Source organism: Zootoca vivipara, chromosome 10, assembly GCF_965207765.1.
Source record: "Zootoca vivipara chromosome 10, rZooViv2.hap1.1, whole genome shotgun sequence".
Lineage (NCBI taxonomy): Eukaryota > Metazoa > Chordata > Lepidosauria > Squamata > Lacertidae > Zootoca > Zootoca vivipara.
Genome location: NC_142593.1, coordinates 61,695,328 through 61,706,514, shown reverse-complemented (window position 1 = coordinate 61,706,514; position 11,187 = coordinate 61,695,328). Strand labels below are relative to the sequence as shown.

General features: G+C 54.3%; 1 protein-coding gene across 2 annotated transcripts; it reads left to right on the top strand.

The window, feature by feature from the left end:
- The first annotated feature begins 2,411 nt into the window (after window positions 1–2,411).
- On the top strand, window positions 2,412–9,560 carry STOML2 (stomatin like 2). 2 transcript variants are annotated; one of them, XM_060280412.2, is made up of 10 exons: window positions 2,412–2,507; window positions 3,720–3,867; window positions 5,086–5,185; window positions 5,707–5,765; window positions 6,086–6,187; window positions 6,805–6,939; window positions 7,337–7,481; window positions 8,149–8,228; window positions 8,516–8,644; window positions 9,315–9,560. In XM_060280412.2, the coding sequence occupies exons 2-10, from the start codon at window positions 3,784–3,786 to the stop codon at window positions 9,462–9,464; spliced, it is 984 nt and encodes a 327-aa protein (XP_060136395.1). In that variant the 5' UTR covers window positions 2,412–2,507; window positions 3,720–3,783; the 3' UTR covers window positions 9,465–9,560. The 2 variants fall into 2 exon arrangements, with proteins under 2 accessions (XP_060136395.1, XP_034956759.1); XM_035100868.3 differs by having other exon boundaries at window positions 3,715–3,867.
- Window positions 9,561–11,187: the final 1,627 nt, after the last annotated feature.

Genomic DNA, 11,187 nt, shown 5'->3' with positions numbered 1-11,187 from the left:
TTTCTTGTAGTTTGAAACCACGTAGAAAGGAACGGCTCTACTTTCTTTCTTCCCTTGGCAGAAATCCCTTCTTTGCAGGTCTGAGGGAGCAGTAGGAACCTCCTTTGACTTCAGCCTGGCTTTCTGTAGATGGTGTATTATACCCCCTCACAAATCACTTGGAGTAAAATGGGTTAAAAACGCCCTTCTGCCACAATTAATGGGAAACTCTAACGGGAGACACTGAGGTTCCGTGTTGTTCAACATTTTAAATAATAATAATAATAATAATAATAATAATAATAATAATAATAATATTTTTATTTATGCCCTGTCCATCTAGCTGGGTTGCCCCAGCCACTCTGGGCAGCTTCCAACATGTATAAAAGCATGATAAAACATGCGCAAACAACTTCCCAATACAGGGCAATGTCTTTGAATTAAGAAAAATGAACAATAGCAGATTCGGTTTACAAATGGCCTTGACATACCATTAAGGGAAGGTGGCCTCTCCTTCCTTGGAAGTTCCTAAGGAGAGGTTGGATGGCTATCTGTCAGGGATGCCTTAGTTGCGATTCCTGCATTGCAGGGGGGTGGACTAGAGGATCTTTGGGGTCCCTTCCAACTATACTATTCTGTAATTTTATTTCCAGCAAATACTCCTCAGGACAAAATCCTACCAAAGCAGCATGTTTCAAAATCATCACCCACACTGTGTTACACAACAGGTGATGTTCCGCTTAAGTTTTGCTCCATAGCAGACCTCCTTTGAACGCTGGACGTGACTTTTGGGTCCATGAATTTCAGTAGGTCTTGTGTGCAACGAACTTCGTGGAACACCCCCCAGTACAGCAGACTGATGCAGCAATAGGTTCGTTTATAAAACAATACTTGCATAATGTCCCTTCGTAAAACACCAGGGGACAACATCAAGGGCGGGCGGGGGGGGGGGGGAGACATTTAAAAAAGGATCTGCGGAACCCGAATGGGAAGGACTGGTTCCTCCAGAGCCTGTTGAGCCAAGTGGGTCGGGCTTGTCTGCCGGAGGTGGTCTTCTCCCACTGCAGGGCGGCCGAGGCAGGAGGGAGGGGGTCAAGAGGAGCCCCGATGGGTCCCCCGTCGGACTCCGACTGTTGGAGGGCTCCGGCGCCAGGCCTGGGGATCTTGTTGGGTCCCCTATTCGGACCTGAGCTGTCTTTGACAGAGAATCAATAATAGACCGAGACATGGGGATCCAATGAACACACCTTTATTCAGCACATAGCTGCCAAGTTTTCCCTTTTCTCGCGAGGAAGCCTATTCAGCATAATGGAAAATCCCTTTAAAAAAGGGATAACTTGGCAGCTATGATTCAGCAGAGCAAAGAGAGGGCAAGCACATCCAGACAAAGGAATGGAAATGCCCTGCTGAGAATTCCCCCCCTTTCATTATAAGTCTCCCCCCTCCCTTTCCCCCTCCCTGGCTGTAATTAGATCAGCCTGACTTGGAGACCTTGGGTAGTCTTTTCTAGGCACAGGAGACAAACGCCTTCACGCCTATTCTAACAGAGGCCTTTTCTCTTTTACATTCCTTGGCTAGAACAAAGCTGATAACGACAGTTAGGCTGATTAATGGGCTTTCACAGGAAACAAAGCATAGTCTAGGCTACTTCAAAGAGCAGTTAGCAGCGTTGGGGGCCATAATCTATTGACAGATTCACTTGCAAGAGCCAAGACAGAAACCAGCCGCCTTTTAAAACAGGCATAGGCAAACTCGGCCCTCCAGATGTTTTGGGACTACAACTCCCATCATCCCTAGCTAACAGGCCCAGTGGTCAGGGATGATGCATGTGAGTTGTAGTCCCAAAACATCTGGAGGGCCGAGTTTGCCTAATCCTGTTTTAAACGCACACAGGATTATTTCAGCAAGCAATTTCTACAGAAGCAAGACGGCGTTAGTCATGCCCTATACAAAACAGGATAAAGAAACATATATGAGACCCCACAATCTAGCCACCGCCCGCCTCCTCCGTGAAAGTGCCCGGCCTCCCGTGGCAGGGAGTTCCGCAAGTGAACTGCTTCGATCACGTGGCTTTTCTCCTCCCCGCGCAGCCGTAGCGGCCGACACGGCGAGGGAATCAACGTCCGGTTCCCGTTCGCAGGAGGCGCGGCGCCGCCGCCGCCATGTGCGGGGCGAGAGCGACGGATGGGGGACGGAGGCGGAGACGGCGCAGGCCGGGGCACCACCTGGCCCCGTTTCTACTTCCCCCGCAAAGATGCTGCCTCTCTCCTGGAGGGACGAGCCAGAGGCCGCGCCGAGGTCGCCCCGTCCCCCGCGCGCGAGGTGCCGCCGGAGTCGCACGGGAGCCGGCGCTGCGCGTTGGTGGCTCCTCTCTCCCGGGCCGGGCGGAAGGCTTTCGGGGACGGACCGGCTTCCGGCGGCGGCGCGTGCGCAGAGCGGGGCAGGCGAGGCAGCGCGGCGAGGGAGAGATGCTGGCGCTGCGGGCGGCGCGGGGGGTCGCCGTCGCGCGGGGGCTCCTCCTCCGGGAGGTGGGCGACGGGGGAAGGGGGTGGGAGGGGAAAGGGGTTGGGGGCCCCCTGGGAAAGGGGGGCACCGCTGCTCCTGCCTCTGCTGCTTCTGCGGGGCAGAGACCTTGCCCTCCATCGAGGGGCCCCAGGGGCCCCTGCAACCCTAGCCAGGGGGGGGGTCATTCCCTTCATTTTATGCCTCTGTTTCGAAAACATATTCTTCGCCTCAGGGATCTCCATGGATCTATTCCAGGCTTCCTCAACCTCGGCCCTCCAGATGTTTTGAGACTACAATTCCCACCATCCCTGACCACTGGTCCTGCTAGCTAGGGATCATGGGAGTTGTAGGCCCAAAACATCTGTTTGAATTTGAGGAAGCCTGGTCTATTCACTGGAGTTGGGCTGAAGGATCCTAAGGGTCTCAAATAAAAGCACCCGGGAGAGGCGTTGGAGGAGATGTTTAGGAAAGGCTGCAGGTGGGAGGGTGGGCTGGGGCAAGTGGGGCTGCAGGCCTCCTTCTCTGGAGCCGGTGGGAGTGGGGCAGCCAGAGGGGGCAAAGGTGGAGGTTCCTCATTCCTCCTGCAACTGGGCGCCTCCTTGCTCTCCTTGAGGGAGGCATAGAGCAATGGCAGGGCGGGGGGAGGGGGCTAAGAAGGTGGTAAGTCTTAGGGGAAGGGTCCTGGGCGGTGTTGCTTTTCTAGACCCACTTTTTGTTGTTTGTTGTAATAGTTAGTGCCGGACTTACTAATTGATGTAATAGTTAGTGCCGGACTGTGGCCTGGCAAAGGTTCACATCGCCCTCACTCGGCCATTAAGACCTCTGGGGTGACCTCGGGGCTCGGCCACTTCCTCTCAGCCTAACCTACCACACAGGGTTGTAGTGGGCAGTAAACGGGGAGGCGGAGAATCACATATATGGCACCCTGAGCCCCTTGGAGAAAAAGGTGGGATAGAAATGCAGAAATATGACCCACCCTTCACCTTAAGGTCCCAGGGTGGGTTGCCGCATTAAAGCACAGTATTAAAAGCAATTTGAAGCAACCCTAAAAAAAATAAGGTGGGTCCTAAAATGGGGCAACTCGTGCCAATACTTGCCTGAAGCTTTGGGGTGGGCCCATGCACATACCTCTGCTCACTTGCCTGCGTGCTCCTTGGTGTTTTCCCCCCAACAGCTGGTGGAGTCTTCTCTCTGCACACTCTCAGACTTTTCCTCCAAATGTCTTTGCAGAGCAGCAGGCGGCCGGTGCCCACAGTGTGGCTGGCCAGAGTGCCACAGAGATGTTCCTCCAATCTCCCTATGAACACGTTGATCCTCTTTGTGCCCCAGCAGGAAGCCTGGGTGGTGGAGCGGATGGGCAAGTTCCATCGCATCCTGGAGCCAGTAAGGACCAGTCCTGCTTTCAGCAATCGGGGTGTGGGGTGGATCTGCAAAGGGCAACTTTTAAGGAACCAGTGGGGTGCCAGCTGGGTTTAAACTGCAGCCCGGCTTACAGGTTTTTAGAGTTAGGGTGTCCTTGGATTTCCTATGTAGAGAAATGGACAAAAAACCCACAAGAGTGCCAAAATGGAGGTCCCTCTTCTGAAGGAGGGAAAGGAAGCAAAACGGAAGCAGAGTGTGTTGCCTGGCATTGGATGAAAGTAGAAAGTGCAGGTTGGGCTGGTAGCGGAGATTGAGGTCATTGTTAACTGAAATAAAGGGTCCTGTAGCACCTTTAAAGACAAACAAATGCTGACACTAGATTAGACGACAGGGTTACATGTTTACCATGTGATGGTTTCTCCCAGACATTAAAAAGAAATAGTAGCAAGTGCCAGTTCCAGGGACAGTGTCTTGTACTGAAGTTCACCCTTCCCTCCAGTGCTATTTTCCTGTCAAAAATACCCCCTGAAGTTCAGTCTCGAAATAGCACCTTCAAAGGGGCGGTTTTTAACAGGAAACGTACGTGGGATTGATCAGTTGCATCCATGTGAATAACTGGATATCTTTTGGGAAAGTAAACAAGTAAAACAATTCCAAGCAAAAGCAGCACAGGATCAACTAAACAAAACTGAAGAGGGGTGTCTCACAAAAATATTGTGTCAAAAGGTAACATAAAGAGGTTTCTTTGGCATGTGGAAAAAGTTCTATGACAGATCTTAGATGCAGCACTGTGATGAGGGAATTCTACAACTGAGGGACTGCCACAGAGAAAGCCTCTTCCCAGGTCACCATTCGTTGCACTTTTGAGGGTGATGGAACTACCATGAGAAGTCCCTTTGCAGCACTTAACACCTGAGAAGGCTGGTAGGGATGGAGGCAACCTTTCAGGTATTTGGCACCTATGTCATTCAGGACTTTAAACTCCAGCGTGAGCATCTTAAATTAATCCTGGGAACCAAACGGGCAAACAGTGAGGCTGTTTTAAAACGGGAGGCATAGGAGCCTGGCCCCAGGGATTGGTGGTAGCTCAAGTCAGGCAAGAAGTGTAGGCCCACAGGGTCTGCACCCCCCTGGTTTACAGCAGTGTGAAATGTAAGCTCAGCTTTCAGGTAATTCAGCAATCTGGAATAACTAGTTGTATGGAGAAACACTTTCCCCTTTGCTAACCCTTTTTGCCAGGGGCTGAACTTCCTCATCCCGCTTCTCGACCGCATCCGCTACGTGCAAAGCCTCAAGGAAATCGTCATCAATGTGCCAGAGCAGTCGGCTGTTTCCCTTGGTGAGAAGATTTGGCTGGGGAGGAAAGGAGTGGAAGGGCCAGGCAGGGATGAGTTGGGGGCCGGCCCTGGAGTGGGTCAGGGAATGGGTAATTTGTGGGGTGGTCCATCTCTGTCTAGGCCAGCAAACCCAGGTTCTTTAGTTTCCCTTTGCATAGTTACATGTGTGAGCAGAGAGCTTTGTCTGTCCGTGTTCATCCAAGGCCTCTGCAAATTGAATTGGTCTACCTCAAAAAGTATTGATCAGATGTCTGTAGAGCATTTGCCTGGTTCTTAACCCTTCTCCGAGCAAGGGGAGGCCTAGATCTTTATGCAGTTTTCTTTTCTCCCTCACTTTCTGTTCTCTATGTTGGAAGGACCTTCGCTATTTGGTTGGGAAAACTTGCTTGTACAGTACCTGCACTTGCTTGAGCCTATGTCTTTGCTGACTCGTTTCCCTGCTGCTGGGCCTTCTCTGTATCTTTCTCGCGGGCGGTGGACCCTCTGCCTTGTTCTCATGAAATTGCTCCTTGTTTCCTTGCAGATAATGTCACCCTCCAGATCGATGGCGTCCTCTACTTGCGAGTCATGGACCCCTACAAGGTACTACCTCCCATGGCAGGCAGGGGCTGGAAACGGACTGTCACCCAATCAAGCCAGGAGCCCTTCTGGGGCACATAAAAGGATTCTACCACCACCCCATCCTGTCGGCTCTTGTAATCCTTGTGCATGTTTGGGGGTATGCAGCTGAGAGGGCAAGAAGGGTCTGGGGGGGGATGGCTGCTGAGCTTTCTGCCATCTTCTGGGGCCAGGAGGGGGGTGAGGCCTTTCCCTTGGCCCTTGATACCCAGGCCCTGGGAGTGTCAGGCAGCCAGGGCTGCCTCCCTGTTCCATCCCTTTGCCTCCTTCTTTCCCCCCTCTAGGCCAGTTATGGAGTGGAGGACCCTGAATACGCCGTCACCCAGCTTGCCCAGACCACCATGAGGTCTGAGCTGGGCAAGCTCACCCTCGATAAAGTCTTTCGGGTGAGCCACGGGATGGGAGGTGCAGCGGGGGGTGGGGGTGGCTAGTGAGGTCTGGGGTGTGCATCTGGCACTGGAGGGTGGTAGGGGGCGGGCAGGAGCTCTGTGGAAGACCAGGGCTGTATAACAGGAGGGGCGGCGGCATGGGGTGCGCAGGAGGAAGACTGGGTTTCTGGGGGAGCTGCAGAGAAAGAGCTTGCAGGGTGTGGATACTGCATGATACAAGGAGGTTCAGGCGTGCCCCGTGTGCCACGTGTGCCACGGCTTGGGTGAAGTTGGGGTGCTCGCCTGCTTTGCGGAATCTCCAGGTCCTCTGGCTGATGAGAGCACCCAGGCAGCAAGGGCTGGAGAACAGCCAGGCTTGTGAAAGAATCCACAGCTCGGAGGCTAAGCTCATACTTTGCCTGCAGGAGGTCCTGGGTTCAGGCACCAGCATCTCCCGTTGAAAAGGGTCCGGGGTGGAGAGGAAGGCCCTTCCCTGCCCAGGACTCCGGAGAGGCATTGCTGCCAGTCAGAGCAGGCGGTGGCTGGCCTGGGGCAAAGCAGGCAGCTTCCTTTGCTCTTCCTAAGGCTCAAGGCCCTCTGGGTCCCCCTCACTGGCACCCCATTTCCCCACTCAGGAGCGTGAAAACCTCAACGCCAGCATCGTGGACGCCATCAACCAGGCTTCAGACTACTGGGGCATCCGGTGCCTGCGCTATGAGATCAAGGACATCCACGTGCCTCCTCGCGTCAAGGAGTCCATGCAGATGCAGGTCAGCCTGGCACGAGGCCAGGGGGTGGGGTGGGGGCAGACTGCCATTCCCTCTGCCTCCTCCGTCCGTGGTCCAGCTTGCTTCCTCTTACCTGGCTGGCGACTGGAAACGTGATTCCGCGGTCTGTCCTGGCGGTGCCTCTCAGCTCAGCTCAGCAGAATGCCAGAGCTGCTTTTCTCTCTTCCTGGCGTGGGTCCCATCCTCGCAGGGTCTGGAACGCAGGACTTTTTTTACCTATGACGTGGGAGCCATTTTCCAGGGAGGATCCTGGAAGTGATGATCTCTGCTCTGCACCCGCACCCTCTGTGCGCCTTGGGGCTCCTCGTCTCTTTTGGGCCGCACGGCTTTTCTTCCATGAGGCTGGCCGGTCTCTCACAAACAGCGCTTTCCCTTCCAGGTGGAGGCTGAGAGGCGCAAGCGGGCAACCGTGCTGGAGTCAGAAGGGACCCGGGAGTCGGCCATCAATGTGGCGGAGGGGAAGAAGCAAGCTCAGATCCTGGCCTCTGAGGGGGAGAAGGCGGAGCAGATCAACCAGGCTTCCGGTAACCTCGGGAGGCCTCTCCTGGCTAAAGGCCTCTGCAGAGAAGGGCAGGGAGGCCTCTGAGGCTGTCAGCCGAGGTCACTGGCTGTGTCCCTCCTCCTCTGCCCCATAACCCGGAGCCTCTAGTGCTGGTGCTTGTGGGATGAATGGATGAGGGGGCAGGAGGTGAAACATGAGCAGGCGGACATGTGCAAAAGATAATTGTGCAGTGGGAAACAGCCAGGAGTCTCAGCCAAGGAATAAGGAGCTGTCATGTGGAGCAGGCCTGGCAATTTACCCCTGAAGGAGGATATCTGACTTGAGATCTAGATACCTTGAGATCTAGAACCTACCAAAGATGACATTGTTTCCCCTGGTCCAGCAGAACCCTGACGCATAGGAGGTGCCCTTTTCTCCTATTTCTGCTTGGATATCATCCACCCCTTGGGAATCGGGGCTTCTTTCCAGGTGGTTTGGGGAGGGGCATCCCAGGTTGCCTCATTTTCTTCCTAGCTCCTATACCCGGGGGAGCATCTGGGGCCCAGGGGGTGTCTGGAGTAATTGGGGAAGGGAAAGGAAGTCACCGCACTGCTGGTGCTGTGAGCTGAGCCCATTTTTTACTTGGGGGGGGGTTCATGTTCTTGGGGACTCCCCTGAACCTGCCTGACACCCTTTGCTTCCTTTCCCAGGGGAGGCCAGCGCCATTCTGGTGAAGGCTCAAGCCAAAGCAGAAGCGATCCGAGTCGTGGCATCTGCTCTGGCACAGCAGGTGATTGGGGGGAGGGGTCCTCAAGGGAAGCACCTGCCTGGGGAGACCCCTTGGGAGGGAGTTTCCCAGCATGCACTTGGCGTCAGGTTGGAGTGGCTCTTCTAAGGCCTTGCAGCAGCCGACCTCTGGCTAAGTTGCCACCCTGGGCTCCTTTGGAGGAAGGAGATGTGATGTGCCAAACGCCTCCTTTTTGTCTTTCGTCTGGGCAAGAGGAGATGGAAGTGCTTGGCTTGCAAAGCAAACTTTGTACCATCTCGCTTCCTCTCCTTTTTCTCCCTCCCTCCCAGAATGGCAACAGTGCAGCATCTCTCTCTGTGGCTGAGCAGTACGTGGCTGCCTTCTCCAAGCTGGCAAAAGAGTCCAACACCATTCTTCTGCCCTCCAGCACGGGAGACATCTCCAGCATGGTTGGCCAGGTGAGCTTGGTGTGCCTGGAGGCAGGCGGGCGCCTTGGGACCTGCTGGCACCAGTTTAGGGCAGGAGCTTGCAGGGGTGCAGGTCCAAGAAGGAAGGAGATTTGGGTCAAACTTTGCAAGAGCAAAAGATGCTTGCATACAGATGCTACTTAGGCTTCTGAGGTTACAAGAATCCAGCAGTTTCCTTGTTGGCCAGGGGTTGGGGAGGTAGGCAGACAGGAAGTACCTGGTGGAGAGAAGCCTCACCTCAGGCCAGGAGCCTCCATTAGGCATCCCATCAGAGCTGGGCGCTTCTCACACCATTGAAGCTGGTGCCCTTCAGGAGCCCAAACTCTGCCTAGGATCTGGCTGTTTAGTGGAGCAGGGGCCTTGCAGTGCGGGAAAGCAACAATTGACTTTGGACCTGCAAGTTGAGGCTGCTTCGGATCTGACCCCCGACATAACCCGTGTGTTGCCATCCACTCCTAGGCTCCGTTCCCCCATGGGGGTTGGCGTGGGGGGCCTGGTAGGGTGAGGTCCTCTTGCAGAATGCGAAACAGCCTGAACTCTGGGTTGCTGGGCAGAGTGAGGGCAGATCCTTCCAGCTACTTCTGTGTTGTGTGATCCATGCCATGTGCTATATTGTGGGGCTGTGACCTTTCCTCCCTCCCTCCCTTTTCTCTCTCTCCAGGCAATGGGAATCTATGGCTCCCTGAGCAAACCCCAGCCCACCAAGGCGGCCTCCGTGGAAGCTGCAGCTCCCCCCGCCCTCCAGGCCCCTCCTCCGCCTCCACCCCCAAGCATAGAGTACACTGAGCAGGAGCAGCCAAGCGCCAGCTAACGGAGAAGCCCCCCCCCCTTGGACTCTTGTCCTTCCCCTCTTTGGATTATTTTCTAATTTGGATTTAATCATGTAATAAAAGGAGATGGCCAGGAACCAGCGTCTCCCCTTGTCCTGCTCTTGGACTGACGATGAAGGCCCTAGGCTCATTGGCCCAAAATCCTGTGGAGGGAGCAAAGAACCTGTAGAGGAATTTGGCAGGAAACTGTCCCTGCCCCATTGTGCCTAAGAAGGGTTGGGGGTGCCGTGAGGCTGGGGGCAGGTCCACTCTCCACCCCAGCGGTTTTGGGACAAAGGCTCTTGGTTACTGTTCGTCTGCCTGCCCCTTTCGTCCCTCCCCACCTCTTGCCCTCGTTCTGCCATCTCCTGTGCAGCCTCGGGGGCGAGCTCTGCATGGCAGCTGGAGCTCCTCATCGCACCATGACCAGATCCGGGCAGGGCTCGGTCTGCTTGGGGAAGAGGCCTGTTGCTCAGTGGCAATCCTGCTGTGCCTTTCTCTCTTCAGTGAGACACATCCTGAGTGCCCTCTGCTATAGGATCTGCCATCCGTTCCCACCCAGGTTTTCTAGCTGTGGTGTGGAATATCTGTTGGTGTGAGCTAGCCTTGAGCTCAAGGTTGGAGTGGACAAGAAACACCCAGTGAGAGTGTTGGGGGCTCTCGATGCACCATCACAAAAGGAAAACGGGCTCAGCCAGAGGTGAAGGGAGAGGTTCAGGGACACAATAACTTTGCTGTTCTTGGGACATCCTTTTGACTTCGGTATCTCTGAGCCCCTCTCCTGCACTACCTTTCCATCCTACTAGGAAATTTAAAAACGCCACACCACAAACAGCCACTAAAGCAATCAAGAAAAAAAGTGAAATGCAAGCTCTATCGTTGAACCCAGTGTCAATACATGGGTAGAATAAGGTGGACCTTTGATGAGCTCCAGGTGGCAAAACATCCTTGCTGCAATTGTGCTTGTCCGAAACTGCCCACTGCAGAAGCAGAAGATCTCTGGTCACTCAGAGGGATCCCAGGTCCTGGGTAAAGAGCAGCTTCCGGGATATGAACAAGGAGGACCAACATGACACAAACCTGCTGTTATCTGTTTATTTGTTTACTGCATCTATATCTCACCTCTCCCCCCCCCGGTTGCTCAGATTGGCCCACAGACTTCTCCCCCTTTTATCCTCACAACAACCACCTGGGGGAAGATACTGCAGAGTTGCAAAAGGTGCAGAAAAGGGCGAGTGAGAGGCTGGAGTGCCCCCTTAATGTGGGAGAGCTTAAAAAGGTGTGCCTGTTTTTTAACTCTCCCACATAGAGTGAGTCAGGCAGAAGTGTGTGAAATTACGCAAGGGATGGAGGACTTGGGCAGGGAGAAGTCTTCCCCTTCCTCTCGTAGAGCCCAGTGGGAGAGTCACTCAGGGGAGCTGAATGTTGGAAGATGCAGGAGGCATAAAAGAAAGTCCATCATGCAGTGCAGAGTTAAACTGTGGAACTCCCTCCCACAAGAGGCTGTGATAGCCACCAACTTGGGTGGCTTTAAAGAGGATTGGAAAAATTCACGGAGGAGGAGAGGGCTATGGATGGCCACTAGCCAGGATAGCTCTGCTCTGCCCCCACGGTCTGAGGCAGCCATGCTTCTGAATGCCATTTGCTAGAAACTGCAGGAGAGAAGATTGCTCGTGCTTGAGTCCTGTTTGTGTGGTTCTCCCAGAAGAGGCGTCAAGTTGGCCA